Here is a 27,515-nt window from a genome sequence, read left to right as displayed (position 1 = left end):
TACTACATTAGAAAACCACACCCAGTATTAGCAAACACATTAAGTGCAACACCTGGTGCAGAAAGGACCTGAATCATACATGTGAATTATATCACAGTAGTGCATACAGAGATGCAAGAATCATTCTTCCAAGGAACAGTTACATTGCCCAACATCAAACAAAAAGTGGGAAAAGCCCCAAACAAGAAGTGTAAGGCCATCGCAGAGAGATCACCTTGCACAACCAAAGAGCAGCAGAGCTACCACTTGGCATGAAATCCTGCGGGATGACCAGAGGGAAATACTCCTGGCAGCACTTCAGAAATGTATGTATGAACCCAGCCTGAGCCGACCCTCCTCCCAGCAGCGAGCCCTGCAACACCTTTGTGGCAAACGCAGAGCAATACGCTTCAACCATCATTTCTGCACCTTGTCTCCTGGTTTTCTTATTTAACTTGTTCGACTGCACGAAACCAACCCGTGGGATTTTCCTGTCAGCAAGCGCTCAGAGCCAGGCTCTGCTGGCTGTCAGCAGCTGACCCCAGCACAGTCTTCCCTGAATCCATTTCAGGAGGAGAGGAAGCAGATGTCTTGAGTTGTGACCCTCCTGCCACTCTGAGCATCTCAACTTGCACCCATTCTTGTTCCTAAAGAAAGGGCAAGGGAGATAAACAGGAGCAACTGAAACAGAGACTTCTTTTACAGAAATTCGTACTTAAACCTCATTCAGAAAGGAAACACTAAGACCATTCAGAAAGAAAAGGCAAATTACAATTTCTCTACAAGAAGCTGAGAACACGAGGACTCTTGCAACAACTCATAACAAATAGGTTACTTCATTTATTGTTTATTTCCCCATATGAATGAATCAACCATCTCGGAAACTCCATCACACACAGGGCAGAAAAAGTTATTTACAAGAAGGACACACATCCCCAAAATAAGTTTAAGATGTACAAGTTTATAATTGGAACCAAGAGGGAGGGGAGAGGACAAAACCGAAACCAAGGACATTGCAGTCAGACTTTGACTTTCAGTTAGAGAAGAGATCTCTATATCCATGTAAGTGAGGCTTTCAACTATTAAATAAATGGCATCTTAAAAATAGAATATTTGACAATTTCAACACATGTATTATTTCTTCTAAATAAATATTGCATGGAAATGATTCTGCTCTGCCACCATAGCTGCTTCCTCTCCTTCTGGGACTCAACTATCACCTCTGTTTTTCCTTGGATTCATGGTCTTGATTCCTAACGGCAAATGCTATTTCCTCCGCTGTTTTGGTTTGGTGGTTTTTTTTTTTTGTTTTGTTTTGGTTTTTGGTTTTTTTTTGTTTTTTTTTTTTTTTTTAAAAGGCCTGAACAGGCCCAAGTGAAAACGATAAGCATCTTTCCTAACCCTTTGCAGGCCTCTGACCTGGCTCAAGGTTGAAATATGATGGCTTTTAAAAAGTTACCTATTATTTAAACAGTCTTCTCCATGACCTGAAACAAAACATAGCTTCCTGCTATATGTAGCTTGGTACTGATGCTTCCAGATTGTTTTTGAAATGAGAGCCCCCAAATAGTCCCCCACATGCCTGTGACATGAAATCATACCCACGATCTTGTTTCTGTCAAAGCCCAAGGGAGTTTGCCCTGGGAGCGGGAGCAGCCCTTGCACAACCACCTCCGCACAGTAGCAGAGCATGTGCTGCCTTTTCCCAGCTGTACAGAAGCAAATGCCAGGAGTTCATCTGCCCTCACCGGGTGTCTTCTTACTGACTTGGCTTGCCTGACGCCCTTGCATGAGCTTTTCTAGGAGCAGGGCAACAGGTTATCGCTATCTGGGCAGCAAAGGGCCAGCAAGGGCCAGAGCTGGTGCCCCTGCGGGCTGCACGGAGCTGGCCGCAGGAGGGGGGCAACTGCACGCCCTGCCTTGCCATCCCCCTGGGCGGGCAAGCTAAGAACAAGGGGCTTTCTGACACGAACCCAGCCTGGCAGCAGAGGGGGAGATGGGGGCACGCAAACAAAAGTACCGGGGGACCCGTGGCCCTGCTTCACCTGACGCTTACCCCTAACTCTCTGCTACGGTTCATGCAGACTCCCACAGTGGTTTTCGGGTTCAATAAAGCTTTCTTCCTTCCTTCCTCCTCCACTGGTGATCCTAAAAATAGCTTTGAAGACAAAGTCAGAAGAAGGCATCGACCCACGAGTCTGTGATTGAGCTTCAAAGTGCACATCAAGCCTTCAGGCCAGCTGGCCATCTGCGCGCTTCCTGAGAACAGAACACGAACGCTGAGCCTCTCTCTGTCCCCGGCTTAGTCCGAGCGGTCACTGCTCCAGGGAGGAGGAGTGCAAATGAAGATTCATAGGTAGGACGGGGAGGCAGGGACAAGGACCTTCCTTCCACCGGTTAGGACAGCTTATCCCTGAAATGCACCAAGACTTTTAATAAAGTGAGCATAAAAGGACACTCCTTTGAAGCAGTGGGAAGACCCAGCCAGGATCCCGGTGGTCCTGCGCTGCCAGGGGAGGCACGAGGAGAGCTTCCTTGTGCTGGAGACAAGGGCAGAGTCACAGCATGCTCCCATCAGCTTCTCCCAGAGCAAGGATGACTCCAGGCTTCCCTGTGGCAGGGACCATTTCCGCAGAAACTACTTTTGGAAATGCAGACCTTTTGCTGATATTTATTTACTGTCCGTTTTCATGAGCCTCAAAACCACGAGCAGGTCTTTTACAAAGGGGGTACTGCTGTACGTGTGCAGACCTGTACCTCCATCCTGAAATTATGTGGAAAAGGGAGCTAATTCTTTCCTGTAAGCACAATTATTTTAGGATATCATCCTTCTCTTCTCCACTCCCACGGGTCTGTCAGAGAAAGGGCAAGGGATGTGAGAGGGGACTGGAGAGCTAAGGCACACTATTAGATACGAGGATGGCAGGATGCTGCTGTCCCACAACAGGAAATCTTTGGGTAGAGGAGGGTGTCATCTCACTGAATACACGAATGCTGTGGATGCTGCCTTCGCTGTTACTGTCACCTGCGAAATTGCAATTTCAAAAATGCAGCTCCTGACAAGGAAAAAATGCTTGTAAACAGCTAATTATTCCCTTTTGTGTTCCCTTGACAGAATTTTAGGTCGCTGGGCCCATCGTGTAGTTTGGCTGAGAAAGAGCACGAGTTATTTCCCACATGAAGGATGTCCTACTTTGGTACCAAATCCTGCTCTTGGGTATTCACCAAGACCAGCAGTGGTTGCAGGCAAATATCCAAATGCATAATTTATCTTGTGTTCCACATTCAGCCACTTAGTCCCTCCTTAAACAGAAGTGATTTCTCCCTGTGCAAGCTCTCAGACTCAGAACAATATCCAAGTAATCACAGTGACCCAGTACAGCTGTCCACCCCCACCCACTGAAACAAAACAAAGCAAGGAGTCCCCAGTGTGAGTGACGTTCCTCCGCCACAGAAGAGAGGCAGAGCAGTTTCCAGCCACACCTGGTCATTTTGCCACCTCAACTGTGTTTAGCTTACAAGGCTTAAACCAAGTAAGACCCTAAGTAGCACAGTTTGAGTGCTAAGGGCATGTATGTGCATGAGTGCATGGCAAGGAGAAGGACCAAAGCAGTGATGACTTAAAAAGTGAACTTGCAGCACTGAAGGCAGTGGCTTCCCCCAATTCTCAGGACAGCAGCCAGCTGACAAATGCCAGAGGGTGAGGCTGGAAAGCAGGCAAGGCAGAGCCTTCGCTGTTTCTATTGTAACGTAATGCTGTTTGGTGCTGATGAGGTTGCTACTTGCCATCTGAGGAACAAAGACACCAAAGATTGCCTCCGTGCTTACAAAAACACTTCTCTGACATGTCTTCTGGGCACACAACTCTTGCAGACTGTGGGATGTTGCATAATAACCTCTGGAGGCAGATTTCCTTCTTGTCGGCACTTCTTCATGTGTGATTATTGTCCTGCTGGTTATTCACAACAGAAATGTTTATAGACCATCAATACATTGAGCCATTCAGACAATTCATTGCACTTTGTCGTTTTAAAGGAAGGTGCCATCAATGCTGAGGCTTTCCTCCACCTCTTCTTTTTCAAGGCAGCAAAACGCTACCCTAAAAACACAGTTCAAAGTTTTTCCAGTGTAACCAGATCCCTTCCACGTTGACTTATTTTCCCTTGCAGGTACTTTGTATCCAATGATTCAACAAGTCAGACTGTTTCTGAGGCTTCAAAAGTGCAAAAAAGTTCAAGGTCCACCTTGAGCACCAGTTAAGGCGTATTTGTTTCCAGTCTCAGCCACTGTAAACCCTGTCTAGTGTAGTGTACCAGTTCGGTCATGCTACTATTCAGTGCCAGAGCGCACGTCGCTGTGCTGAGTTCAGCAAAAAAATCTGGAAAAAGAGGAGGGAGAGAGAAAACATTTGGTTGGTTTCACACAACGGGCATGTCTGACAGGCAAGGGGGCTGCGAGGAGCAGCAACAGCAGCACACTGGGAGTTGGCAAGTCCCATTAAACACGTTGTTAATGCAGAGAGCTCAGCAATATTAGAAGGCTGGGAAGCGTCAAGCACACGAGGCAGGGCACGTGAGAGGAAAACGCACTCACACACGCACTGAACCACCTCCCCAGGCGCTGGCTTAAAAGGACATCAAGACTCCATAGTAGGTGGGCAAAAGTTTGGGTGTCCACACCCCAGTCCCCGCCGCATGCTTCACCCAGATTTTAAGCATGCCAAATCCGAGTGTTTTTCCGAGCAATGCCTGGAAACACACACAGCTGTCATTGGACTTGTCCCTTTCCTTCAACCATCCTCAAACCTTGGAGACATCACGATTTCTCAAGTGAACAGGTTTAAAAATTTGTGTAACTTGCCAGGCTATATAGCTCTGATTGGGGTTGCTTATAGCTGGGCATGTCAGGCAGATTTAACAGAGTCCTCCTATCCTGTCACCAACTTCAGGCACCACGCTCCTCCTCCCACATGGGCAGGAGATGGCTCTTGCAGCATATCTGAACCTGCTGCCCTGCTCTGTGCTGGCAATGGTCTGTGCAGGTGACAGCAAGTTATGGCAAATCATCACACCCGCTCCCTTCCAGTCATCTTTCCAAGGCATTCCTGCAAGACCTGCCTTCCAGTGACATGGGCTTGTCCCAGTCCCTCGGTCCCTCCAGCCTTGATCTTGTTGCCAAATACCTTTTCAGAAACTGGCCATTCTCAGCTCTTTTTTTTTTTTCCCCCCCACTACACACAAAGATTGAACCTGGAGGCTGAAAATTTCTGCTTGGCTGTGTGAGGAACTCTTCAGAAGCAGAGAGCACAATGCTTTCATTCTAATACTTTCCAATTCAGAAGCAGAGAATACATTTCCCCTGATTTTCCTGCTTTTGTTTACAAAATGGGTATTCATTCCCTCCATGGGGAACTGAAGAGCTGTGAGCAGGGACAAGGAGTCCAACCCCCTCTGCCTAAACAAACAGAAGATAATCTGTGACCACAGCACCATGTGAAAAGAGAGTGACTTCACATGCATGCATGCAACCTCAGCTTGTCCTCGCTGTGGGAGATCAGAGGCCAGAAGACAACCTGTTACAGCCTCATGATCCATGGTGCTGCTCTGAGTTACGGCGAGGAGCTGGGTCCTGTGCTGGAGGCACCTGGCTGTGGACCCGCTAGAGAGCACTTCAGCTCTGCACAAGTGACTCGAATGTCAGTCACAACTAACTGCTTTCCACTGACTTATGACTTCCCTATTTAAGGGAACATGATAGCTGAAGGCCACTGCTCCTTCCTCTTCTTCTTATGCCCTATGAATTGCATAAAAGAATCAAGCATGTGACCTTTTTTTTAGTTTTATGTACTCACTCTCTGTACCTCTTAGCATGTGTACACTACACCGAATATCAACAGGTTCCAGCTCTGAAACTCCTCCGCTGTCCTGAACAGTGACAATAACTGTCAAGCCTACACCAGTATTTGTTTTTCCCCTGCACTGATACACTCCCTTGGGAGTGTTTACTAACCCAGTCACCGTTCCCCTACATTAAAACAGCAACACAGAGCAAGTTCTGAATTTAGTCTTGATTGATGCAAGATTGTGTGCTCAGGCTGCCCTCCCACAGGTTTTCCTCCATGACTCATTCCTCTGGCTTACCAGCAGCATCCACCACTCCTTCCACGTGACAGTCTTTTATCAGCCTTTTGAGGATATAATCCAAAACACTACATATGAATTGCTGCTGCGAGCACAGATTTGCTCACAGGACAGCCAACAACTGGAGTTACTTTATTCAAAGGTGACTTGCAAAGCCTTTTGAATTTCAGTGACTGCCTTGTTAGCATGAGTATTTTTACAGTCTTCGAACAACTCAGCCAGGCACATCATGCTTATTTTCTTCTGCAAATCTGCCAACAGATCATGGCAATATATCCCTTCGCCCAAAGTAACTCACAAAACTTTGTGTTTTACGAAAAATGACACTGCAAATGCCACATGGGATGGCAGGTTACAGACTGAACTGCATGTACTCTAGGGTTTTGCTTATTCACCACTGCACCTACCACAGGACAATACATTTTTAACCAGACTGTAAACTGTAAAATAAAAGAAGTAGCAGCAATTTTTGGAAATGCTACTGGAACATACTGGTCACGTGCCCAGCAAGGACGTAAATTCAAATGCTGCTTAGCTTCTCTGTTATGGAGAAAAGCCAGCTTCACTCTTTTCAAGACAAAAATACCTGCAAGTTTGACAAACAAATTAAACCACATGGCTACAGGCCAAAAAGCTGTTTTTAAAGAAAGTGAACCAACTCAGAAAAGCTAAGGGCCCCAAAACGAAAAACCAATGGCAAAAAACCTCTTATGCTTCTTATGTTACCATGAAGCAAGTTGGCACGTTTCCTGCACTTGATACACTCATCCCTGAGCTCTTAGACATTTGAGGACACCAAGACAACCTTTTAATTGGATCACTCATCAATATATCACCATCAAGTACCTCTGCCAATATGCCACAGCTGTCTATTTCAACATATTTTATGCTTTGATCTTTAGGTATGGCGTTTGCTACACTGAGTGTTAGGATTTAAGCAAGTACATATACATAATGACAACACATAAGACAGCAAAGTCAGAGGGCAAAAACTTACCCTTATTCTTCCTGGCCAGTGCCTCAGCCTGTTCCCAAATATCATGCGCATAGAGGACATAGGAAGTGATATTGACATAGGAAGAGGTGATACTTGGGATATTATAGGGGACAGTGATTGAAGACCCAATGATGTTGCCACTGCAGTTGCTAGCATTTGATCCCGGCTGAGAACTCACAGAACCGGCAGGAGAGGGCACTGGAGAAAGAGGAGAAGGCATGCCTGTGCTTCTGCAGGAGAAAGAAACACCATTACGAATGATTAACTTCAGAGTTAAAAGTCTCGCCACAAGACGACCTTATGGCAGGAGCTATCCGGTATCATCCAGGTCTGCCGTGTGGAGTGAGTGCTGAAAATTGACATGTGTTCAGCTACGTAACAAGTAATTGTTCTTTGAGTGCAAGGCCAAGGTTTCTGAAGTGATTTGCAACTCTAAGGACTCCTCTTGACAAGAGAAATTGAGGGACCAGACATCAGAAAGGGCCACCAACCCACCTTCCAAAATCTGCACCTACTTGTGGAAGCTTTCACCAGAAACTACTTACATTTCAGGCATGCTGAAGCTCCCCACCTATGAAAGCTGGAGCTTTCTGACAGCTAGTCAAAGCAGTCAGGTCAGCCTACACAAACATATTTATAGATCCAGGGAAGCTAAATGCAGTCAGCTGCCTGCCTTCCAGACACAGGCTGGCTTCATCACATCACTTCACCCCCACCACCTCAACCAACCTAATTTTAGTCACTGGTATGAGGGCTTCCACCACTGCTCGTGGGAGACCATTTACTTCCCAATAAACTATACTGTGCAAGGTGGCAGAAAAGTAACTGTAATAACAGCATCACCATTAAAGACCACACAACCCTCTCTCAAGCGCAGAGTTTAAAAGGGTCAGATCTGGAGCTGGGTAGCTATGTGCCAAATGCAATTACCACAGCGCACAGAAAAACTCTTACTCACTGTCACTAAAATACAGGCCCAGTCTGCTGGGCATTGGTTTAATCTGTTAGGTGACAGCTTGCCTTTTACTGTTGCTGCCACACACACAGCAACACTGCTGCAGATACACAGAAAGGACAAAACGCTCAATAACTCACAAGTTAGAAAAGGAGTTTCTTTTTGTTAATTGGTGACTGAGCAAAAGAGAAACATATTGAAGTATCACCTCAAATTCATGCTACCACAGGGTGAAGGCATAGTCCTATTGGACAGCGGCCAGGGAGATGGGGATGGAATCCCATTAAGTCTCAAGGCATCACTAACAGAGCAAAGATAACAACAGGGGCTCTGAAACAGCATAGTGGCGATACCTTTCTTACTCCTCTGACCTGCTCAAGTGAAGAACTACTTTGCTCAATACATAACAACTCTGGACATTGTAACAAAAAAAAAAAAAACCCAAACCTTTCCAATGAGAAAAGACAGGAAAGAGAGAGCAGAATCATACCCACGCCCCCTAACACTATGATTTCAGGTGGTAAGAAAAAGCAAGTGGTGAGGCACTCTCAAATGCAGCTTGCAACTCAAATACTCCAGCTACTGTTTTCACTCACACCCTTATACACACATTACAACGTATGTATTTTTAAATCTCACCTTGCAACACATGGAGAAGGTGCTTGTGTTACTCTGGAAGAACTCTGCAGCAAGGAACAGAACTCTTGTTAGGTCTGGGCTACTCAGCTGACATCAGTACTGCAGCCACCCAGCTGTCAGCTTAGTAATATGCATGCCCTACCTTGAAGTGGTCATTCAGGACCCTGGAATACTTTACTGCAGTGTCTTTTTTGTAACGAAACATTGCCATGTGCAGAATGGACTGGGAGCGCATGCTGTGAACAGAAACACACCCAAGCATCAGTGTTCACACTCGCTGCTGCTTGCTAAGCAGTCACCAGCCTTTTGGGACAAAGGCAGGCACACATCAACTGTACTGCAAAGTTAAGAAAGATCAGAATTTCTCCTCCTTCCACTCATCTTAAAAAAAGACTCTTGTGAAAAAAATCATGGGGGTGGGAGGGGGAACAACAAGGAAGGGCCATGTCTGGTCTTTTATATAAACAGGTCGCAGCATCTTTATAGGTGCCGTGGGCTGAGTAAGCTCCCATCCAGAAGTGCCTCAGCTATGTTCAACTACAGCTTCACTTACACAGCTCAAACATGGGCAGCCAAATCACATTCTTTCACCTTAAGTGAAAGCCTGTATGCACTCTCAAGTGACCAGCAGATCAAATTTTAGAGCCTGTGCCTTCCAAGTGTGGTCCCTTGTGATATCCCGGTTCACTTTAGAGATGTTCCAGTTCATTCTGGTTTTTATATTGTGGTTTTTTTTCCCTTGCAGAACTCTGATTCCCGTTTAACTCATTCCTTTGCCCCTGAAAGTAACAGGTCTTTTACTCTATCAAGTCTAAAAACAGAATATGACAGCACAGAAAAAAGGTTACGCACCATAACACAGCAAAGGCTTTTTCATGTGAAGATGCTGAGGAGTCCGTAAAGGATTTCAATGTCATGATGAATCTAGGCAAACAAAATAACAGTATCTTGTCAGCCATCAGTGCTCTGAAGTCCCATGGTTTATGAAAAAACAGCACACGCCATTATCTCAAACACTGGTCCTAAAGCCAGGAAACCTGCCCTGAGCTCTTAGTCCTGACACGGAGTGCTTTGTATGATTTTCAGCAGAGGACTCTGTCTCAAAATACCTTGTTTTCTACGCAGTGGGAACAGATGTGGCCCCTTTTGCAACTCGCTCTCCTCTTACACTGATTAACGGGCAACATCCCTACAAATAGATGCCTCCCGTGGGCCACCTACAAGCCTGGGGGCCCAGAGTAAGTGGCCCCACTACTGAAGATGAACTATTAATTCAAGTGTTTCTGGACATGACAGACATCCTAGTGGAAATGTTTCTTTTGGCAAAAAAACAGACAAGCAAATACACTTTTTGAAAACAAAGCAACATCATCATCTTGGAAACACAGTCCATCAAGACCAGAAAGAAAACAATGTTTGAAGTCTTCCTCAAAAAAATCCTGACAGCTGTTTCAGCTGTAAGGCAAGAAGTCAAATCACCTCTTGAAAACAGTCATGTAACCTGCAATTTCAATATGAATAACCTAATACCTGTCTCTCTTCTATCCAATACAGGGTTCCTTGGGTTGCACTACCAGTGTATGTCACACTATCTACATACATCTACCATAGCTGTGAAATTAAATGAGGAAAGTTGCTAAAAGAAGCTCAAATAAAGCGTACTGGTAGAAAGACACATGGGAGAAACCAGTAAAATAAACCTGCCTTCAATCAAGCTGCAAGACCTTTGGGGCACTAACTGTTCTTCCACACACTATACTGTTGCTTTGCTTTTTTTAACTGAAACACTACTGAGCTCACATGCAAAAGCAACTTCAGATCTGGACAAAGTAAAAACTCCTTCATGTCCTTCACTGTCATAACCAGTATCCTCTGGTGTTCCTCAGCTGCAAGGCTCAAATGATGAGGAGGACATGGTGCCCACTTTTTCCAATAAGCAATGCTGAAACATTTCAAAGGATCTGTCTCCGGTGCCTCTGGATCGTCTGTCTGTCTCGTGCTTGTACAGCAACCCGAACTCTGCTCCACGGTGGGAATCCAGAGCTGCCACAGTCGCAAACACGCAGTGCAACTAACCTTTCCCCTCCTAATGTGCTGCCTCACCGTCACGCTTTGAAAACCGCTTACTTGATGAGATCTATGGTGTCGCTGAATATGCTGTAAGCTGATTTTGGTGCTTGTGCATCTGATTCCAAGGCAAGCCCATATTCAACGAAGGAAAGGGCAGCATCTAGGTACTGAAAGGCCTTTCCAGTCTTGTCGGTCTGTTGGGAAGAAAATTCTCATTTTTAGACTAAGACGAAAACTACTTCTCTCATGCGTACCTGAATTCCTTTCCTCTCCAGTTAGGCAGGATTTGAAGAAAGAAAAAGATGCAAGTCAGGCCTCTGGATGATACTTAAAGGGTTCTCAGCAGAACCCCCAGTGTGATCCCAGTCATCAGCTTTGTATGCTCTGGCTATTTGCATCTCCTCCTCTTGCTCAATACTTTCCTTGAGTAATTTATTACCTTCACAATTTTTGGATATTATTGTCTGGTCTTGGAGGCCTGCCTTGTGAGAGGTAGATGAGGCTTTCCTACTACACTTCATTTTCACAGGTAAACAGCAAGTAGCAAATGTACATTATTTGACTGAGTTGTAATTGGCAAAAAAATACGTTAATTCATGCACACTGTTAAAACTGCACATAGCAGAGAAAGCCAGTTACATCTGCAAAGGGCACTTTCAAGTCTTTTTCACCAGCAACATAATTACCATCAGGATCCTGATGTTTCAAAATAAACTGTCTTAAAACTAACTGTTCCATCTATCTTCCAAGGTCTTTGTGATAGCTCTGCAAAGCTAACAGGCCTGCTAACCTCAGACAATATCAGTTCTGAATCCTGTTCTCTAGCCGTGTCTACAACAAGGGGAAATGTCTGAGCATCTGGCAAATAAAGACAGCCTCCCCACATATGCCTTGAACATACTCCAAGTATGGAGTATGGAAATAATGTTAGCCAGCGAATCTTACATGCACACAGGTATCAAGTCCAAATGCAAGAGCTAGTTAACATTTCTAGCACATGTCCAAGGCTTACCATTGCATCAGCTTTGTGCTTCAGCCTCTTGGCCTCTTCTATGTAGTATTCCACCGGATGCTGTCTGAATTGGGGACAGGGAGAGGAGAAACAGAGAAAAAGGGTAGGATAATTAGCAATTTTACCTTCATATCTAAAGAATGCTATGAGTCCAAATATCCTGTTTCAGTAAGTCTGTTACAGCCTTATCAAACACTGTATGATAGTAACTAAATGAATGTTGTTCAGAAATACACAGCAGCTGAATGCACAGATACACTTAAAAAGCGTATGTTAGAATAACATTGAAAACTTACATTTCAAGATGATAAAACACTGGAGGTTAGGCTACTATGAGGCCAGGTTTACTTCTCACCCATGGAAAGATGGTATTATGTGATCTCCTATCCTTCCTCAAGTACAATACTACAAATATATTTTGATTGAAACATACAGTAAACTTTGCAGTACCACACACTCATCTCAAACCAAAAGAGCTTGCATTCAAGTTATCTGCTTACAAGAGTTATGGTCACCAACGCTTCTACAGGTCTTGGTCTCAATCAACACATCAACGACAGTAAAGTTGGACCACACACATTTCTGTGCACTGGGATAATCTAGTCACCAAGCAAAGAGCACACAGCCACCTGTGCGCTAACAAAACAGAGCAAGTAGAGAGTCATGACTTCTCAGAAAAAGTCAGCTGCCAGCCCACCACCTTGTCACAGATGAGTTTGCCAATTGTCAAGAATCAGACAAATCAAAACCCACTGATAGGCAGGCACAAGAGACACCTCCTCGCAGAGTTAAATAGTACCCCATTTCTAGAGTAGCTTTCCTCCAACCAAGAACGGTTGTAATGAGACCTTTGCTTTGTGGTGGGTGGGGTAAGTCCCAGACATGAGAACGCAGTACAGACATCTGTCACTCTCTCTTTCCTCCCAGAAGAAGTGGTCATGAATAAACAGAAGCCAGGGTGGCTGCAGGGCCAGCCTTGCCTGGTGTCTTCAGAAAGTACAGACAGGGGGTGTAAAACAAAAATTTACTTTTCAAACTTCAGTTGAGGTCTCCTTGGCTTGGAGGTACCATTTGGCAAAGAAGGCACTGGGAAAGGATCTGTGACATCCCCTGCAGATCCCTGAGAAAACACAAAGTAGAGATGTAGCTGGTTAGAGAGATACATCTAAATCAATTCCAAAGTCTGGCTTTCCTAAATTTCAAGAGAGAATGTTTATTTGTCCCAGGCAATAGTCTATTCTCCAGGGTCTTCCTCTATGGCTAAGATAGCGGCAAGGCTACAAGCAGCACATTTTTCACGACCACTAGCCAAGGCAGGAACACATATCCATTCACATTTATTTCCAGCTTAACTACACAGCAATTGCTGATTTTCCATTACTCACTACATTATCAGGAAAAAGCAAGCAGTGCCAGCTAATACAGCATGCACAGTCTTGCTTAACAACCCCACACATGACGACAACTTAGACCACACACACCCAGCCACCAGTAAAAAGCAATATAATTGAATCTTATAACCCAAAAATGCAAAGATCCAGTTGCAAGGATCATTAACAATTTTGTAAGAAAGCTATAAAACTTTATACCCAGGTTACCAGACAAAAACACAGGTTGCTTGTTTATTTTGAAGAAATCCACTCTTTCTTTTGTAAACACACTTATTGTCACACCAATATTGTACTTGCAGTTGCCTACAGTCAGAAACAGTTACTACCATAAACATGACTCTCTTGCCTTTAGTTTTTACACGGCCACTCCCTCTCACTATGTTTCACTGGTAAGATGAAAAGAGATGATGTAAAGTCGGCAGAGAAGTTACAACGCAGGCTTTCAGGCTAGCAACATATGGTCACAGATAGCCTTAAAGGGGCAAAAATTCTTCAAGAGGTTTCTCTGGTGGCTGGTTTATCCTCCTTCCTTTTTAATATACTCAGAACACGTTTCTAAAGAGAATCACACAGCACCCAAGGGTCACAGGAAACATCCTGCCAGTTATAACGGATACCTACTTTGATGCCCTTCGACAGTTCAGAGTGATTTCTCTCCACTTTCTTGTGCTTGGAGAACAAAGGATCCTTGCGGTTGCTCTTGCTCCTGGCAGTGTTATCCATGGCAGGCAGCTCACCACTTTCACTTCTGGGTCTCTTTTGGGCCATCTTGGTTGAGTTTGGTGCAGGATGTGCAGGAGACACGGGTGGCAGTGGCGGGGGTAGCAGGAGATCTTTCTTATGGGTTTCAAATGAAGCTTTTGATGCTCTGGAGACGGGAAACAAATTCAGCAATTGGGATGAATATGGTGTACATATAATGTCAGGATTTTTTAAAAACTTAGTTACATCATGTACTAATTCTGTTTCAACTTTTCTGGAAGTGTGAGATGACTTGTTAACATAAAGAATCCAACAAAAGCAAAATGAAACCTCAGGGACTTCATTGTGCATTAGATACCGCATCTTCAGCTGCCAACATCATACAAGCAAGTTGCTTTTCAAGTAGGAACAAGCCTCATGACTTGCCCTTGGAGTAAAGACTTGCAACCAGAACATCAGGATGTTGCAAAAAAGGCTTCCCCTCCAACACAGCCCCTTTCCACTGAAAGAAGGAGAGGGGTAAATACAGCGACTAAAATCCCTGGGACAAATCACCCAACAAGGCAAATGCACTGCCTCTCTCTCCCCATTATGGCAGAAGATACCTATCATGGTCAGAGATACCCACCCTGACACTTGATCCTGCACGTGCTTTAATAGAATTAAACTGCGTTGTTCCTTTAACACTTGCCTGCTCAACGAGACAACACTTAGAAAGCTGAGAGGATTCAAGTGAGAAAGACTTAAAATGCTGTGCTTTTAAATGGCAGAGACTATCATATTTAATAATACAGTGGCTTATCAGATTTCTGATCATCTGAATTTTGGGGTAAGTTTCACCAGATCTACTAGAAGCACTGCAAATGCTATGCTGGAATAAATAAGAAATTCCTGGCGATAAAGGCCACCTGAAATTCCAGACAGAGCCATGATTCGAAAGGCACACTTAGTTGCGTGTCTGTTAGGTCACATACAAAATGGACAAGAAAACAAAATTATTTTAGTGGAGAAGGGAAATGCTCCCTCCCCCCACCCACCTACACATACAAATTTGTTTTCTGGACTGGGCTTTGCACATTTCACCCCTATACAAATTTGGGCCAGTCACAGTGAAAACCCTATTGGCACTGCAACATCCTGGTTTGGTTAGGGAAAGGGGGAACTGCATATCCGCGTGCTTCTGAAGCATCCCAGTTCAGCAGCCTTGCATGGCAACAAGGTGAGAAAATAGAGGTCTGCAATATCCATCACATCCTCCTCTGTGTTCTCAGCTGGGAGAAGACAGGTCCCACCTAGCACAGACACCCTGTGCACCAGCAGCCAGCCGGTAAGTGCTATTCAAAGCCTGCAACAGGTGACAGCAAAAGTATCTGAGGGATCAGACCATATCAGCATTAACATCTGCCTTTTTTCTTTCATCGGGACCCGTCCAATTAAGAAAAGAGCAATGATCACCAAGTCAAAATTTATGAACATACATTTACACTTACTACAATATCCTTTCCCAAGAGGCTGCCAGAACTCTCTGCTGTGGACACGATCTCTCAGTCACGGGAATGAGAGTCATGACTTCCAGGCCACACTTTCAGCCATTTCACCTGTTTGCAGCGGAAGTCGGAGCAAGCAACTCAATTTGTCTGCACCTCAGTTTCTCTGCGAAACTTGTCCATATCATCTTCTCACCTTACAAAGACTAAGAGCTTTAAACGCGTGTCAAGTGTCGTGAATCTGACAAAAGGCTTTATGCTGCTTCCCACACAGTGAGACCACAAACTTCCCCAAAACAAGTATGGCAGCAGAACCCAGAATGAGGAAGACACGGGCAAAGAAAAAGTTCATAGAATCATAGAATGGTTTGGGTTGGAAGGGACCTTTACAGATCCTCTAGTCCAACTCCCTTTTAAAAGCGTTTTAGAGCTAGTTTCATTTCTCATGAAAGCAGATATAACTGATACTTGAACTCTCAATTCTTACTCAGCTAGAATCATAGAATAGTTTGGGTTGGAAGGGACCTTTAAAGATCATCTAGTCCAAAACCTCTGCAACGAGCAGGGACATCTTCAACTAGACAGCAAGTTCTCTTGCCATCCCCTGAGACCCTATTGTGCAGAACAAGCATATGCTACTCCTCACACTACAGCTGCCACCTCCTAGATCATCTAGGGCAATCATCTGCTGACAGACTACTACCATTGTAGTTTGGAGAAGGGGAAATGTCTCCGGCAGCCCAATAGGCAGGCAATCTACCACACTGTTTGCAACTCCAACAACATATAACTTCTGCACAAATTTGTTTCCTGCATCTGGTCTGAAAGACAGCAGTGCAAATAGTTGCCTATCAGCTTAGAAGCAAAAGTAGTATGGGCACAACTGGCAACTAAATTTCTTGCAGCATACACAGATTTTTTCAGCTACGTGTAACATATGGATCACAGCATGCAGCAACACAAGCTGCGGGATGGATAAGTTCATGTCTAAAATGGTGAAGTTTTCATTCCGATCTCAACTGTTAGAAATCAGGACAAATGCCACAATATTCAACGCTTTTGCAGCAGTGTAAACCAATTATGGAGGATGACCAGGCACTGAAACATCAGCTTATGCTTGAATGATTAGAACCATAATCCTCAGCATTAAGAGAGAGGAAGATAGGTGACAGCAAAGTATCACTTCACATCTGCAACAAATAAGAAGGCAAATAAATTACATTCCCATAGCCACATAGTTGGTTTCAGAATGTAAGGATAAATCTGCAGCAGATTAAGTTTCAGAAGGCACATTATGTTACAAGCAAACTCATAAGTATGAGGACAGGATATACAGTTCCTCACCTCAAGCTTTTTAAGAAAGACTTAGTTTTATGCATCTTTCTGTCATCCCACCACTGTATACTCACTTTAATTTATTGGAGTCTTTGTTAGCCGAAGACTGCAATGATTTTGTTTCTTTTCCTGATTTCATTTTCTTCCTATCAACCTCCTTCTCCACTTCCCTCTAACAGGAAGAAAAAACCAGAAAGAAAAAAATCACTCAGGTTTTGAAAGTTCATGTAAAGTACAAGACGGAGACAACTAAAATTCATCGATTCTAGTTAAAAAAAGTAGGTAAGAAGAAAGATAAGATATTGGAACTGACAAAGTGGAAACCCAGAGCACAGCGGATACAGATTTCAGACTCACTGACAAGTATCCTAAAACGATATTTTATATACTTTTGCTTGGACAGATTAATTATTTTGTATTGGTGGGGATAGAACTGCTAAATCTCTTGTTCCTAATCGTAATCAAAATTAAGGCACTTCCACTGCTGACAATAAGCATTTCATCTGTTCTGTTGGGTTTTTTCTCCTACTCAGTATGAATGAGACAGAAATGTACTCAGTTTCCTCCTGCCAAAGTCATGAACTGCAAGCAATTGTGTTTTGTGATATGCCTTATCACAGAGAAGGAAAAAAAATACATTCACAGGAGAGTTAGATCACTCAGATTCCCAAGATGTGCAGGGTTTTTTGGTTTTATTAACAAGAATCTGACATAGGTGAAATTTTAAACAGTCAGTTAAAATCACTGCCATTGTCTTGGGAAAGAACAGGAAGCATTAAGGCAGAGAGGTAATAAATAATACTTTTTAACTGCACTCCATAGATCGGTGCAATACAAAGCGTGTAAATCATAAGCTCACCTGAATGAAAAACTTCAGAACAATTTGCTACAAGCCAAGAAAATGTAAACAAACCTGCACTTTTCAGTCAGTATTACCTTCAGCATGCCTAGTGGTGGCCAAAAGCATTCCAGGACTTTCTGTCTCTCTCCCAAGAGTACATCCGGGTTTATGTCACAGCGATGGAGCTCAGTGGGTTGTGCTCGGCCCAGAGCCTACCTCTGGCAGTGTGCTCAGGGCAAGGCTCCAGCACCTAGATCATGTCCTTAAACTGTTTCTCAGGTTGAGCTCCACACTCTTGCAAAAGATGTCTGACAGCTGTACCTGACCTAGCTGGCTACGATGAAGCCTGAGCCTCCAAGGACACTGATGTATGCTGACTTAATACAGACGGCAAGGCTATGAGATGGGTTTTCCTGCAATCAGACACTCAGACTACAAGGGAAGACATGTCTAACATCAAATAGCTCCTCTCTTGGGTCTCTGAGACAACAGGCGAAACGACAGATTTACTGCCTGTTTCTCCTGCCACTCTGCAAGAGGGGGACTGCCAAGGTCTCTCAAGTTTCTTCATCATTTCCCTGCTCTTCTCCACTGTCCTCCACAACTATTGGAAGTTCAGAAAATGACAAGACTAGATGAAACCCACGTGGAAACCAAGGTTATTCACCCACACACGCTAAGCCACCCACTCTGTGAGGGCCACCAAAAAAGTATACAGGTACCGAAATATCCACAGTGAATACCCATTCACCATAAGGCCTGCAGCCAACCCTTTGTGCAGCTGAACCAGCTGGCTGGACATATATTCACAGTCCCCTTTGGGAGTCAGCTTTCCAAAAACCACTTGTGCGCAACTATCATCTCAGTTAAATAAAAGTGCTGTCTTGTAATTCAAGGGAAAGCAACTAACACAGCTGAAGGACTCTGCAAAGGGGTCTCTGGTAAGCCCCTTACTAGACACATGCATCTTTTCAGCGTTAGCATCACTGCTAGCACCACAGAGAAGTTTTTTCTGCGTATTTATCCAAGCGCTGAGATACAAGGCTGGGTTTAGTGATGGTTGTAACTATCAGTGACCTTGGTTCAGTTAGAGGTCTGCATTTATGGAAAAGCAAAAGGAACGGGGCTGCTGCCATCTCCCCTAGCTCACACCTGCAGAATTCGTTCCTCTTTGCGTAAGCAAGCAATCACAACTGTTTCATGGAAGTAAGTGACTCCAAACAGGAAAAGACTACACTACTCAGACTGACATTGCATGGCAAAAGGCAGTAGAAGGTGCATACATGGAGAAAATTGAAACCCACTGACCAGGGCGGCCTGGGTTGGTTCTCCCTCTGGGCACCCCACAAACTGCAGGCAAGGCGCTCTCCCACAGCAGACATTAGATGGATGGTGCAGATGACTGCACAGTCTGGAAGGTGCCTCAGATACCCTGCTGCTTTTAAAGGGGCTGGAGGGGGAGGGGGCACTGCAGCCCTACAAAGCTCTGCTTGGGCTGAAAGCTGGAGAAACCCACAAATGCTACCAGGGGGCTAGGCAGCCATATGCTGACACAGCCTGCTGCCAAAAGCTCCTCCAACACAGGAGGGCTGGGGTTTTGTTGTCTGAGAAAACTAGTATTTCAAGAAAACACAGCAAAATGTTTTAACACACCAAAGCATTTGTTAGCTTACAGGGCGCTTCATTTGCTCAGCAGGGGATTTGTGACCAACAAGAAACATCTGTGGACAGTTTTGATACACACTCCCTTTAGAAGTCTGATAACACCTTTATAGGAGGAGCGTAATGGGTCCACTCCCAACCTATGAAGTGGAAATGAACTCTCCGTGTGGGTTTTTCAAACACCACCTTGGTGCTTGTACAAACCCACCTCCATATCTCACCTTCCTCTTTTGAAGGGACTTGTCAGGAGTATCCGTGGTTTTCCGCTCCAAGTCCTGCTTCCTTGCACTGGGGAGTTCCTTGGTCTCTGCTCTCTTCTGGTGACTGCCTTTCCCAGGGGGCTGGGGGACTCTTGACAGGAGAGGGAGATCTATTTTCACCATGAGGGACTGAGGGGCGAGGGAGTCCCTCACTGGCGAGAGCAGCTTCTTCTCCCTGATAGGTAAGGGCAGTTTCTCCTTGTGAAAATCCTCTCTGGCCACGATGGCAGGCCTGTGGCCATTAGTCCTGGTGGGGGTTGTGCCCTGGCCTTGAGGAAGGGGACTGAGAGCAAGATGCTCCTGCACACTGCCAAGCAAAACATCTCTGATGACCTTGGGGTCCAAGAAGGGTTTGGCGTTGGTCTGGTGGGAGCTCTTGTGCTTTCTGTTCTCAGGGGGCTCTTGCAGTGCTGGCTTCAGGTCTTTTCTGTCACTGGATTTTGTCTTCCCTTTCGTTTTTACTTTCGGCTTGTCTCTGGAAGACTGGTCTCTGACCTCAAAAGGACCAGGGTCACTCTCCACCTTCAGGTCTCCCTTGGGCCCCTCATGCACCAGGGCCTTGCCAGGCCTTTTGATGCCCACAGTTTGCCTGGGCAAGGGCTCCTCAGTGCACACAGGAGACTTGTGGCAGTTGTGTTTGGTCAGAGCATAAGTGTCCTGAGAAGCCCCAGCTGCTGGGCCTGAACTCTTGTGATGAGACTCCCTTGGCTCAGTCTGCTGGTGGGAGGAATTGCTGCTGACGCCCTGTCCCTGCTCCTTGCCCTCCTCACGTCCATCCTCATGGGATGAGAGAGTCTCACTGAGACTCTCTGGTGGCACTGCTGGTGGATTCACCTTGGTTAGCCAGTTGTCGAGCTGCCACTTATTAGAAGTTGGTGGGTCGGGCTGCAGACAAAAACAGAAAGGAAGGATGCAAGACCGATGCCTTTATGGACTACTTCCATCCTAGCACAGCTTACTAGTATCCAGTAAAATTTCCCCTTAGTGTTAATAGAGCTTGAAAGTGAAAGACCATGAGACAGTGGAGATGCTCTAGCGTGAGCACATCAACACTTACTTCGGAAACACAGACCTTGGTTTTGCACAGGATCAGTCATATGTGTTGCACAGCACTCCTGGATCTCTGCTAGCCCTACCTGTCACTCAGTAGAGACCGGTATACATGAAAGCTTCATCTTGCTTTGCCACCAGCCAACATCATTGCACAATCAGACAACGTATGAAAAAAGCAGCAATTGTAAAAACAGATTAGGTGCTGTCCTCGTAATGCTTTTGGATAGCTATTTGCACACAGAACTGCTTTCAAAATGGACAAGGAATTGTGCCAGCTACCACATCTCACTGAAGTCTGACAGGCAGGCTGTCAGGCTCCTGTGGTTCAACCAAAAGAAAACCATTTACCAAAGGAAATTGCATGGCTAGCACATGAAGTCCAGACTCTTCTGGGTCCTCTGCCTACAACCCAACACTCGCTTTCCTCTGAGTCAAGCAAGGCATGAGCAACAACTGAGGTCTGAAGGCCTCTGGAGTCACAGTCAGACAACATAATGTGGTTCCAACAAGCCCTGCCTAATCTAACAGTAGTCTGACAAATTATGAGGAAAGCAAACTCAGCTAACCCTAAAACAGAAAACGAGCTGCAAATAAGGGGCATGATTCTCTGGGGCCTGTTCTAAAAATACCATGTATGTGTCAGCATCACTATAATGTGTAGCTCGTTATCTGGGCACCATCAGAGCACAGCTACACTCCTGCCGTCACTGACCGCCCCCAGTCACAACTCTCACTTCTGAGAAGAGACACAACTCTTCCTCGAAAAGAGAAAGCCTAATACATAATCGGTTTTCCAAGACTAATGAAACCCTTCTACCATGACTTTCATCTCTATCCAGACTCAACTTGTTGTAGAACACATGGATAAACAGGACATGTCTTCAACTGTGTTTGAGTGAGTCAATCTAGAAACCTGGTTTAAAAAACAGCCCTTGGTTTTACCATGGGATTATAAGTAAAATTAAACCACAAATCCATTATACTTTTCAGATAACACAAATCTGCTTTATTTTCATTAGAATTTTAACTTAGTAGCCACTGAAGAACATTTTTTTAGTCAAACATTATAAAAGCATGGCCAAAAGACTTAGTAAACTTTGGTTTCTAATGTAGGCAGCCATCAGACAGTGGCATACTCTGATCCTTTTCTAGCACTTCTACCATTGGTTATCTTGTTTATGATCTACACCGTGATACAGGTTTTCCAAACACAAAAGATAGTAAGAGAGGTTTGTTATTTTTTTATTTTTAATTAAAACTAAAAAAGAAGGAACTACTGCCTATGAGTCTTAAAGTCTGTGCTTTTGCATGTGAAGAACTGACTATAAACAAACGGGCCGCGTGCACTAACTTGCTCCTTGAGCACCACAGATGAACAGTTTACTGAATAAAAAAGGATAAAATGGAAAATAGCTAGGACTTCACTAGAATGATAAGGATCTTACAATCTAGTATCTTCAGAACAAACCAGGCAGGATTTGGTAAAAGAGAAGTAGTATAACATCTGTTTCATTCCAAAGACACCCACATTGTAGAGGCCAAAGATTGTAACTGAACTGCTGGAGGATAAAGAGTATTAGATGTGAGATGAAACGACATGCCTTCTCAAAGCTTGTTTTCTGCACATAAAATTCTCCCTGTTCACGTGTTTCTAAGGCAACAAAAGGAAAACTAGGGCTGGGGGAGGGAGGGAACAAATAAATTACAAGGTTTCTGAGCTTTGTGAGAGTACCTCAAAACTGTCAGCAGACTGGTTTACATCAGCTGTGGTCCATAGGATATAACCACGCACTTCCCACTGGCCTTAGAATGTCCTGAAAGCTGGAGGAACTGTTTGAAACCATGGGACATGAACACTTCTGCAGCAGATGTTTAAAAAAACGCTTGGTGTTAATTATGAAACTTCAAGGCACCAAGTTCTGTCTGTCTGCTTTTCCCAGTAAAAGTTCAGAAATGCCAGTGCAGCGCTATCCAAGCCAAATTGAACAGAAGCAAGTCTAAGCACATTCCAGACCTTCCTGCAGGTCTGATCACTTCAGCTGCAATCTAGGAGAATCTGAATCTGTCACTGAATCTCCTGTGTATACAGGAGCTGCAGGGAGGCAGCAGCTCCTCTTCACATATCAAGAAACTGGTCTAACCCTGAAGCAGCCCATAGCCTCAGCACCCAGAAAAGCTGCACAGGCAGAGGTGGGCCGTGAACACCCCAGACAAGCCATGCCTCTCATCTGTGCCTTGCTTGTGTTTCACTGAGTGAAGGCACTAATTCCTCCAGGAGAGCCAGAAAATGATACCAAAGCAGAGAGGGGAACACTTCAAAGTTAGGCGTGCAGAAGTTAATTGTGCTTTTATTAAGGGTTATTTAATTGACAAACTCTAGAGGGGAAGCAAAGGGCAAGAAAAGTCTCATGAAGCAGCAAAGATGCCAAGGGAACAATGACAGTATTTCTGGTCTCCTGTCCTGACTGCATTCAGACAGTAGAGGGTCTGAGGCAAGAGGCTGCATCAAGCAGCACTTTATTTGCATTCACCTCAGGCGCTGACGCTCTCGGAGGGTTGTTTGCTTCACTGTCACTCGAGTTGCTCTCCGTCTCCGAGTCTGAAGAGCTGTCTGAGTCACTGGTGCTCCCTGACTCTGGGCTGCTGGAATGTGCTGATGCCACACTCTTGGGCTGGGACTGTAGGGCACTGCAAGGCCACCATGAAATAAAATTAGAAAGCAGCATGGGTGAAGGTTACTTACTTATTATACTGACATGGCAGGATTAAAAAATAAAACTGAAACTCCATGTTTTGGCACTGAGAGGAGAAGGGAGAAGGCCAAAGGAATACATTGCCATACTCAAAGCAAACCTCTGAAAATAATAAAACCTTCAACTCCAACCCAGTCAGACAAATACGTAAGCAGGACGTCATTGCTACAATATAAAGCTGCATTTAGCCAACCAAAGTTTAAAAAAACAACTGTAACTGACAAGTGCTTTTCTGAAAGCCCCAACCCTCAAAGGAAAAATTTCCAATAAAAGCTAACAAGACAGAGACATATATCCCAGGATGGTTTCTCTTTTTTGTGTTCTCCCCCCTTGATTTTCCACTTCTTCATCTGCATTACTTGGTCAAGGTGCTGTAACCATTTTGTTAACAGCCATGTCAAGCAGCAGCATTTTTTGCAACACCTTCCCCTACCCAGAAGTGTTTTCCTCCAGCACTGACAACGGGAGTAGACGGAACTGAGGGAGAGCCATGATTTTTATGCACAGCTTCTTTTTGTTTTTTTTTGTTTTGAAATGGGCTTATGAAATCAAAATGTTGATTTTTTTTTTACTTTGAAAACTGTTCTCTGTCAGTATTAACCCATTTGTATGATTTGGAGGCAAGCTCCTTGCTGATCCAGACTGATATCATGAGAACACTCTATTTCAAGAGCTTGCAGAGACGCAGACCATGCCAACAATTGGCGTGCCCTTCCGCAAGTCTGACTTTGTAGACCATTAGACTGTGGTTTAAGAATACAGATATCAAGCCAAAAAAGTACATCAATGCTCTCCTATACGAAAAATTCTGGGCTTCTCCATTCTCCACCTTTCTTCCTCTAATGCTGGCAAGTGGCTGTTCCATCTACCTTGAATATTGCTTCCAACTAACAATACATGGCAGGAACTGCTTACAATCAGTCGCCTTGTCAGGAGAAGCTGAAACAGCCTCAGTGAGTCTAACTAACCCTTTTCTGTTCTTCACCCACTTGCCTCTTTTGGGCTTCCTTCTGAACTAAAACTGGACTCACACCTCACCCATCACTACTGCAACTGAAAATCCCATTAGCTCCAGTGTGATCTTGGTCTACATATACAGCGGTGGAGGGGGAGAAGAGAAGGGAACAGTTGGGGAAACAGAATTCTGGTTCATAGGCAAAATCCAGCCTGGATTATTCATTGCTAACCTGAGCTTTCCGTAAAACCCCACACAGCTGAAGCCAGTTTTGAACAGCAGTTTCAGGCAGCTAGAAACCAAAGCCTCTATCTACAAGAGAAACCAGGAACCCTTACCCATCTACCCCACATGTAAAAAGTAGTTTTGTTTTTCCTCCTTATTTGGTCTAGCTAGTAGTTTGGGAACAAACCTGTACCTTGGAGGAGCAAGTGAAGAAGGTGGCTTTTCAACAACCTGTTTTGTTCACAAAAACAAAGAGGGGGGGAGGAAAGGTTAGCTTAAGGAACTCAGAACAATTCAATAAGTCGTGATGATTTAAAGGGATGTCTGTGTGCCTACTATATAGAACATCTAAAACTGACTTGGTCGTCACCACTCTCTTCACTATCACTGAGCTGCAGGTCGTCCTGGAGCGTTCTGAAAGACAACCAAAAGATAAATATCAGCCAAGGCAGACACATTTTCAAGCAGCAGACACTGAAAAAGACTTGGTTTGCACTTGCCAAAACAAACCAACCTCCCATATCCTTTTTGAACATTCAGCACGCTCAATCTACTAAATCCTGTCATCACCTGAATGAATGATAAAATGCTAACACACAACCTAGGCATTTTACCGTGCTTTCCAACTCATGATATTTTGCAGTGCAGGTCAGTATCGCTGGCTGCCATCTTACAGACAACGAAGATGCAGATCTGTGAGGGGAATGCTCCTCAAAGGTTGCCTAGCACACTAACACAGCAGGGCAGGGTAGAAGGAGTCTTATCCTTCACAGCAAGAGACTAGCATGCTATTAGCCTGCACTGGCTCCCCAAGGGGCAAAAAGCATCATCTTTGCACCAGAAGTTGTCCATGTTCACGCTCTCTGCTCAAAAGGGGTGTGAATATTTCTTCAGTCACAGGCGTTCTTTTTTTACTGTTAAAGTCTCCTATCGCACACACATAAGTAAATGCCAACATCAAGCCTATCTCCTATTTCTTCTCTACACAATGAACTTCATGCTCCTGCACATCTCAGCGGTAATGTTAACATCAAGCAGTTCAGACACTCAACACAGTTTACAAGTGAGGAGGCACGACCTCTGTTTTACTATTGCCAGAGTAGAGAGCAGGCTGCCTGCAAATGTTTCCAAAAGCATAATTTAGTCATCTGCCTGCAGGTGGTAACTACTGCTTGCAATTTCAATACATTACTGAGGTCCTCAAAAGGCTGGAAGGGAAGGATCTGTGGGGAGGAACCCAAAATTCTCCCAAAATGTTATCCCCCTCTTTGGCAATGATGCAGGCATCCCAAAAGGAGCTGCAACACAGAAAGGTAAAACTCACGCTATTCAAAAGTATAGTGATTCAAATCTTGAAACTAGCTGGACACCACTCCACAACCCAGAGAATTACACAAGTGTCATTCCAAAAATGGGATAACACGCTTGGGAACCAAGACAGGGATTTTAATCAATCAGGTCAAAACTCCCATTTATTTCAACCTCATTTCAAACTAAGGGCTCTCTGAGAATTTTTTCTCATGCCCAAGTAAGAAAAATAAGCCTCTAACCCCTCATGACAACAAGCAAGAAAACAAATATGAGAGATCCCCAGTGAACCACATCACCTTGGAAAAGTGAGGAAAGGGTTAGTGTTCCTGATGCTTGTTAGGAAAAGGAAAACTGCACAAACCTTCAGACTCTTTCAAGCCTTCATGTCAAATTATCAAGAAAACAAAAAAGATTTACTGCTTTGTGGGTCACCTCTAATGACCCTGAGCAGTTTGTTATTATGATTCCATGACAACAGAGGAGTAAAAACCTTGAAAATAGAAGTGATTCCCTTATTTAAACACTGTCCTCACTAACTAGACAAATTATTTTACACTCATACCAAAGCAGGTGACATGCATAGGGATACTTTCATTGAAACAGGACCGTGTTTACTGCTGAATCTGGCCACAGTCTCACAACAAACAACAATTTCACACACTAGAAGTGATGAATCTGCTCTTGTCCATGGAGCAGGACAGCATGAAGAAACCCCAAAGGTCTCCCGTGTCTACCAGCAGAGAGCCAACCCCTCCTGCAAAGGTACTGACCCCACACTCCCCAGGTACCTCTCACTGATGCAGAAGAGGCTCTCAATGCCACAAGGGCTCTGTTTGATGACACTCGTGAAGACCTATGTGCTTTCTTTGTTCAGGCATTTTGACTTCGCCATTCCCTCATGACTATCCTTGTCCATATCCCAGCCTCCACTGCCTCATTTCCTCATACATTTTCTTGGTGGAAATCACCTCTTGCCGCTTCTTTTAGAGTAAACACTGAAGGGAAGCACTAGAAGACACCACCTTGGAAAATCAGGCCCCTGAATTTCCTACAGAAGGCAAACGGCATGCAGTCTGCAGCAATCCTGCACGTGCCAGCTTCGCAAGTGGGCTAAAGCTGAAGCTCACTGCCAGTCCACCAAGACACAAAAAAGGAAAAAAAAAAGAATAGCAACAAAATACACCCACTCTCCACACTTCTGGGTAGTTTGGCCAAATGTCTACTGGCATCTCAACGCATTCTTTTTATCTTTTTTCCAAGCCATTAGGGGAAGTACTCCTTCAAAGGTCATAATGAACAAACTTCCAGGGATGGTATTACGTTCTCAAATTGTTTTCATTTTTTTGTTTTGCTTGAAGAATTGTGAACTACACATGCATTTCCTTTAGAGGTAAGAGGATAATGCAAGAAAACACTACCTAAATCTTATTTTAAATCTGATTTAAATTTTTGCAATAAAAAGGACTGCCTTTTTCGCTTGAGCTGCTGGTAAATAAAATGCATCAGCATAAAACAACATTGCAACTACCTAAGTTCAATTTAGGATCAAGGAAGAACACTAAAACTTTAAATGAGTCACACTTCTGCGAGGACAGACAAAACCAGTTTCCCCAAAACAAGGTTTCAACAAATTGTTAAATAGCCTAGTTAAAGAAAATAAATCTGTTTTAATAATTTAAATGCTTTAATTAGCTCAGGAGTTAATAGATGCCAAGTTTTCATTTGCAGGACCTGTTCTTTGCAGCTTA

General features: G+C 44.3%; 1 protein-coding gene across 5 annotated transcripts in view; it reads right to left on the bottom strand.

Moving 5' to 3' along the window:
• Nucleotides 1-801: 801 nt before the first annotated feature.
• The window catches only part of AFF1 (ALF transcription elongation factor 1), a 120,345-nt gene continuing 93,631 nt past the window's right edge, over nt 802-27,515 (bottom strand). For 4 of the 5 annotated variants that reach the window (XM_075421222.1, XM_075421223.1, XM_009937127.2 and 1 more), the window contains 14 exons: nt 24,816-24,870; nt 24,650-24,687; nt 23,055-23,211; nt 19,432-20,355; nt 16,782-16,879; nt 13,805-14,051; nt 12,821-12,912; nt 11,793-11,856; nt 10,838-10,974; nt 9,563-9,634; nt 8,853-8,946; nt 8,711-8,754; nt 7,117-7,346; nt 802-4,357 (listed from right to left, as the gene is read on the bottom strand). In XM_075421222.1, the coding sequence (XP_075277337.1) occupies nt 4,236-4,357; nt 7,117-7,346; nt 8,711-8,754; nt 8,853-8,946; nt 9,563-9,634; nt 10,838-10,974; nt 11,793-11,856; nt 12,821-12,912; nt 13,805-14,051; nt 16,782-16,879; nt 19,432-20,355; nt 23,055-23,211; nt 24,650-24,687; nt 24,816-24,870 (2,374 nt within the window). In that variant the 3' untranslated portion in view covers nt 802-4,235. The remainder of the gene's footprint in view (nt 4,358-7,116; nt 7,347-8,710; nt 8,755-8,852; nt 8,947-9,562; nt 9,635-10,837; nt 10,975-11,792; nt 11,857-12,820; nt 12,913-13,804; nt 14,052-16,781; nt 16,880-19,431; nt 20,356-23,054; nt 23,212-24,649; nt 24,688-24,815; nt 24,871-27,515) is intronic. The other variant, XM_075421225.1, reaches the window with a different exon arrangement.

Source organism: Opisthocomus hoazin, chromosome 5 (assembly GCF_030867145.1).
Source record: "Opisthocomus hoazin isolate bOpiHoa1 chromosome 5, bOpiHoa1.hap1, whole genome shotgun sequence".
NCBI lineage: Eukaryota > Metazoa > Chordata > Aves > Opisthocomiformes > Opisthocomidae > Opisthocomus > Opisthocomus hoazin.
This window is presented reverse-complemented; position numbering and strand designations above follow the sequence as displayed.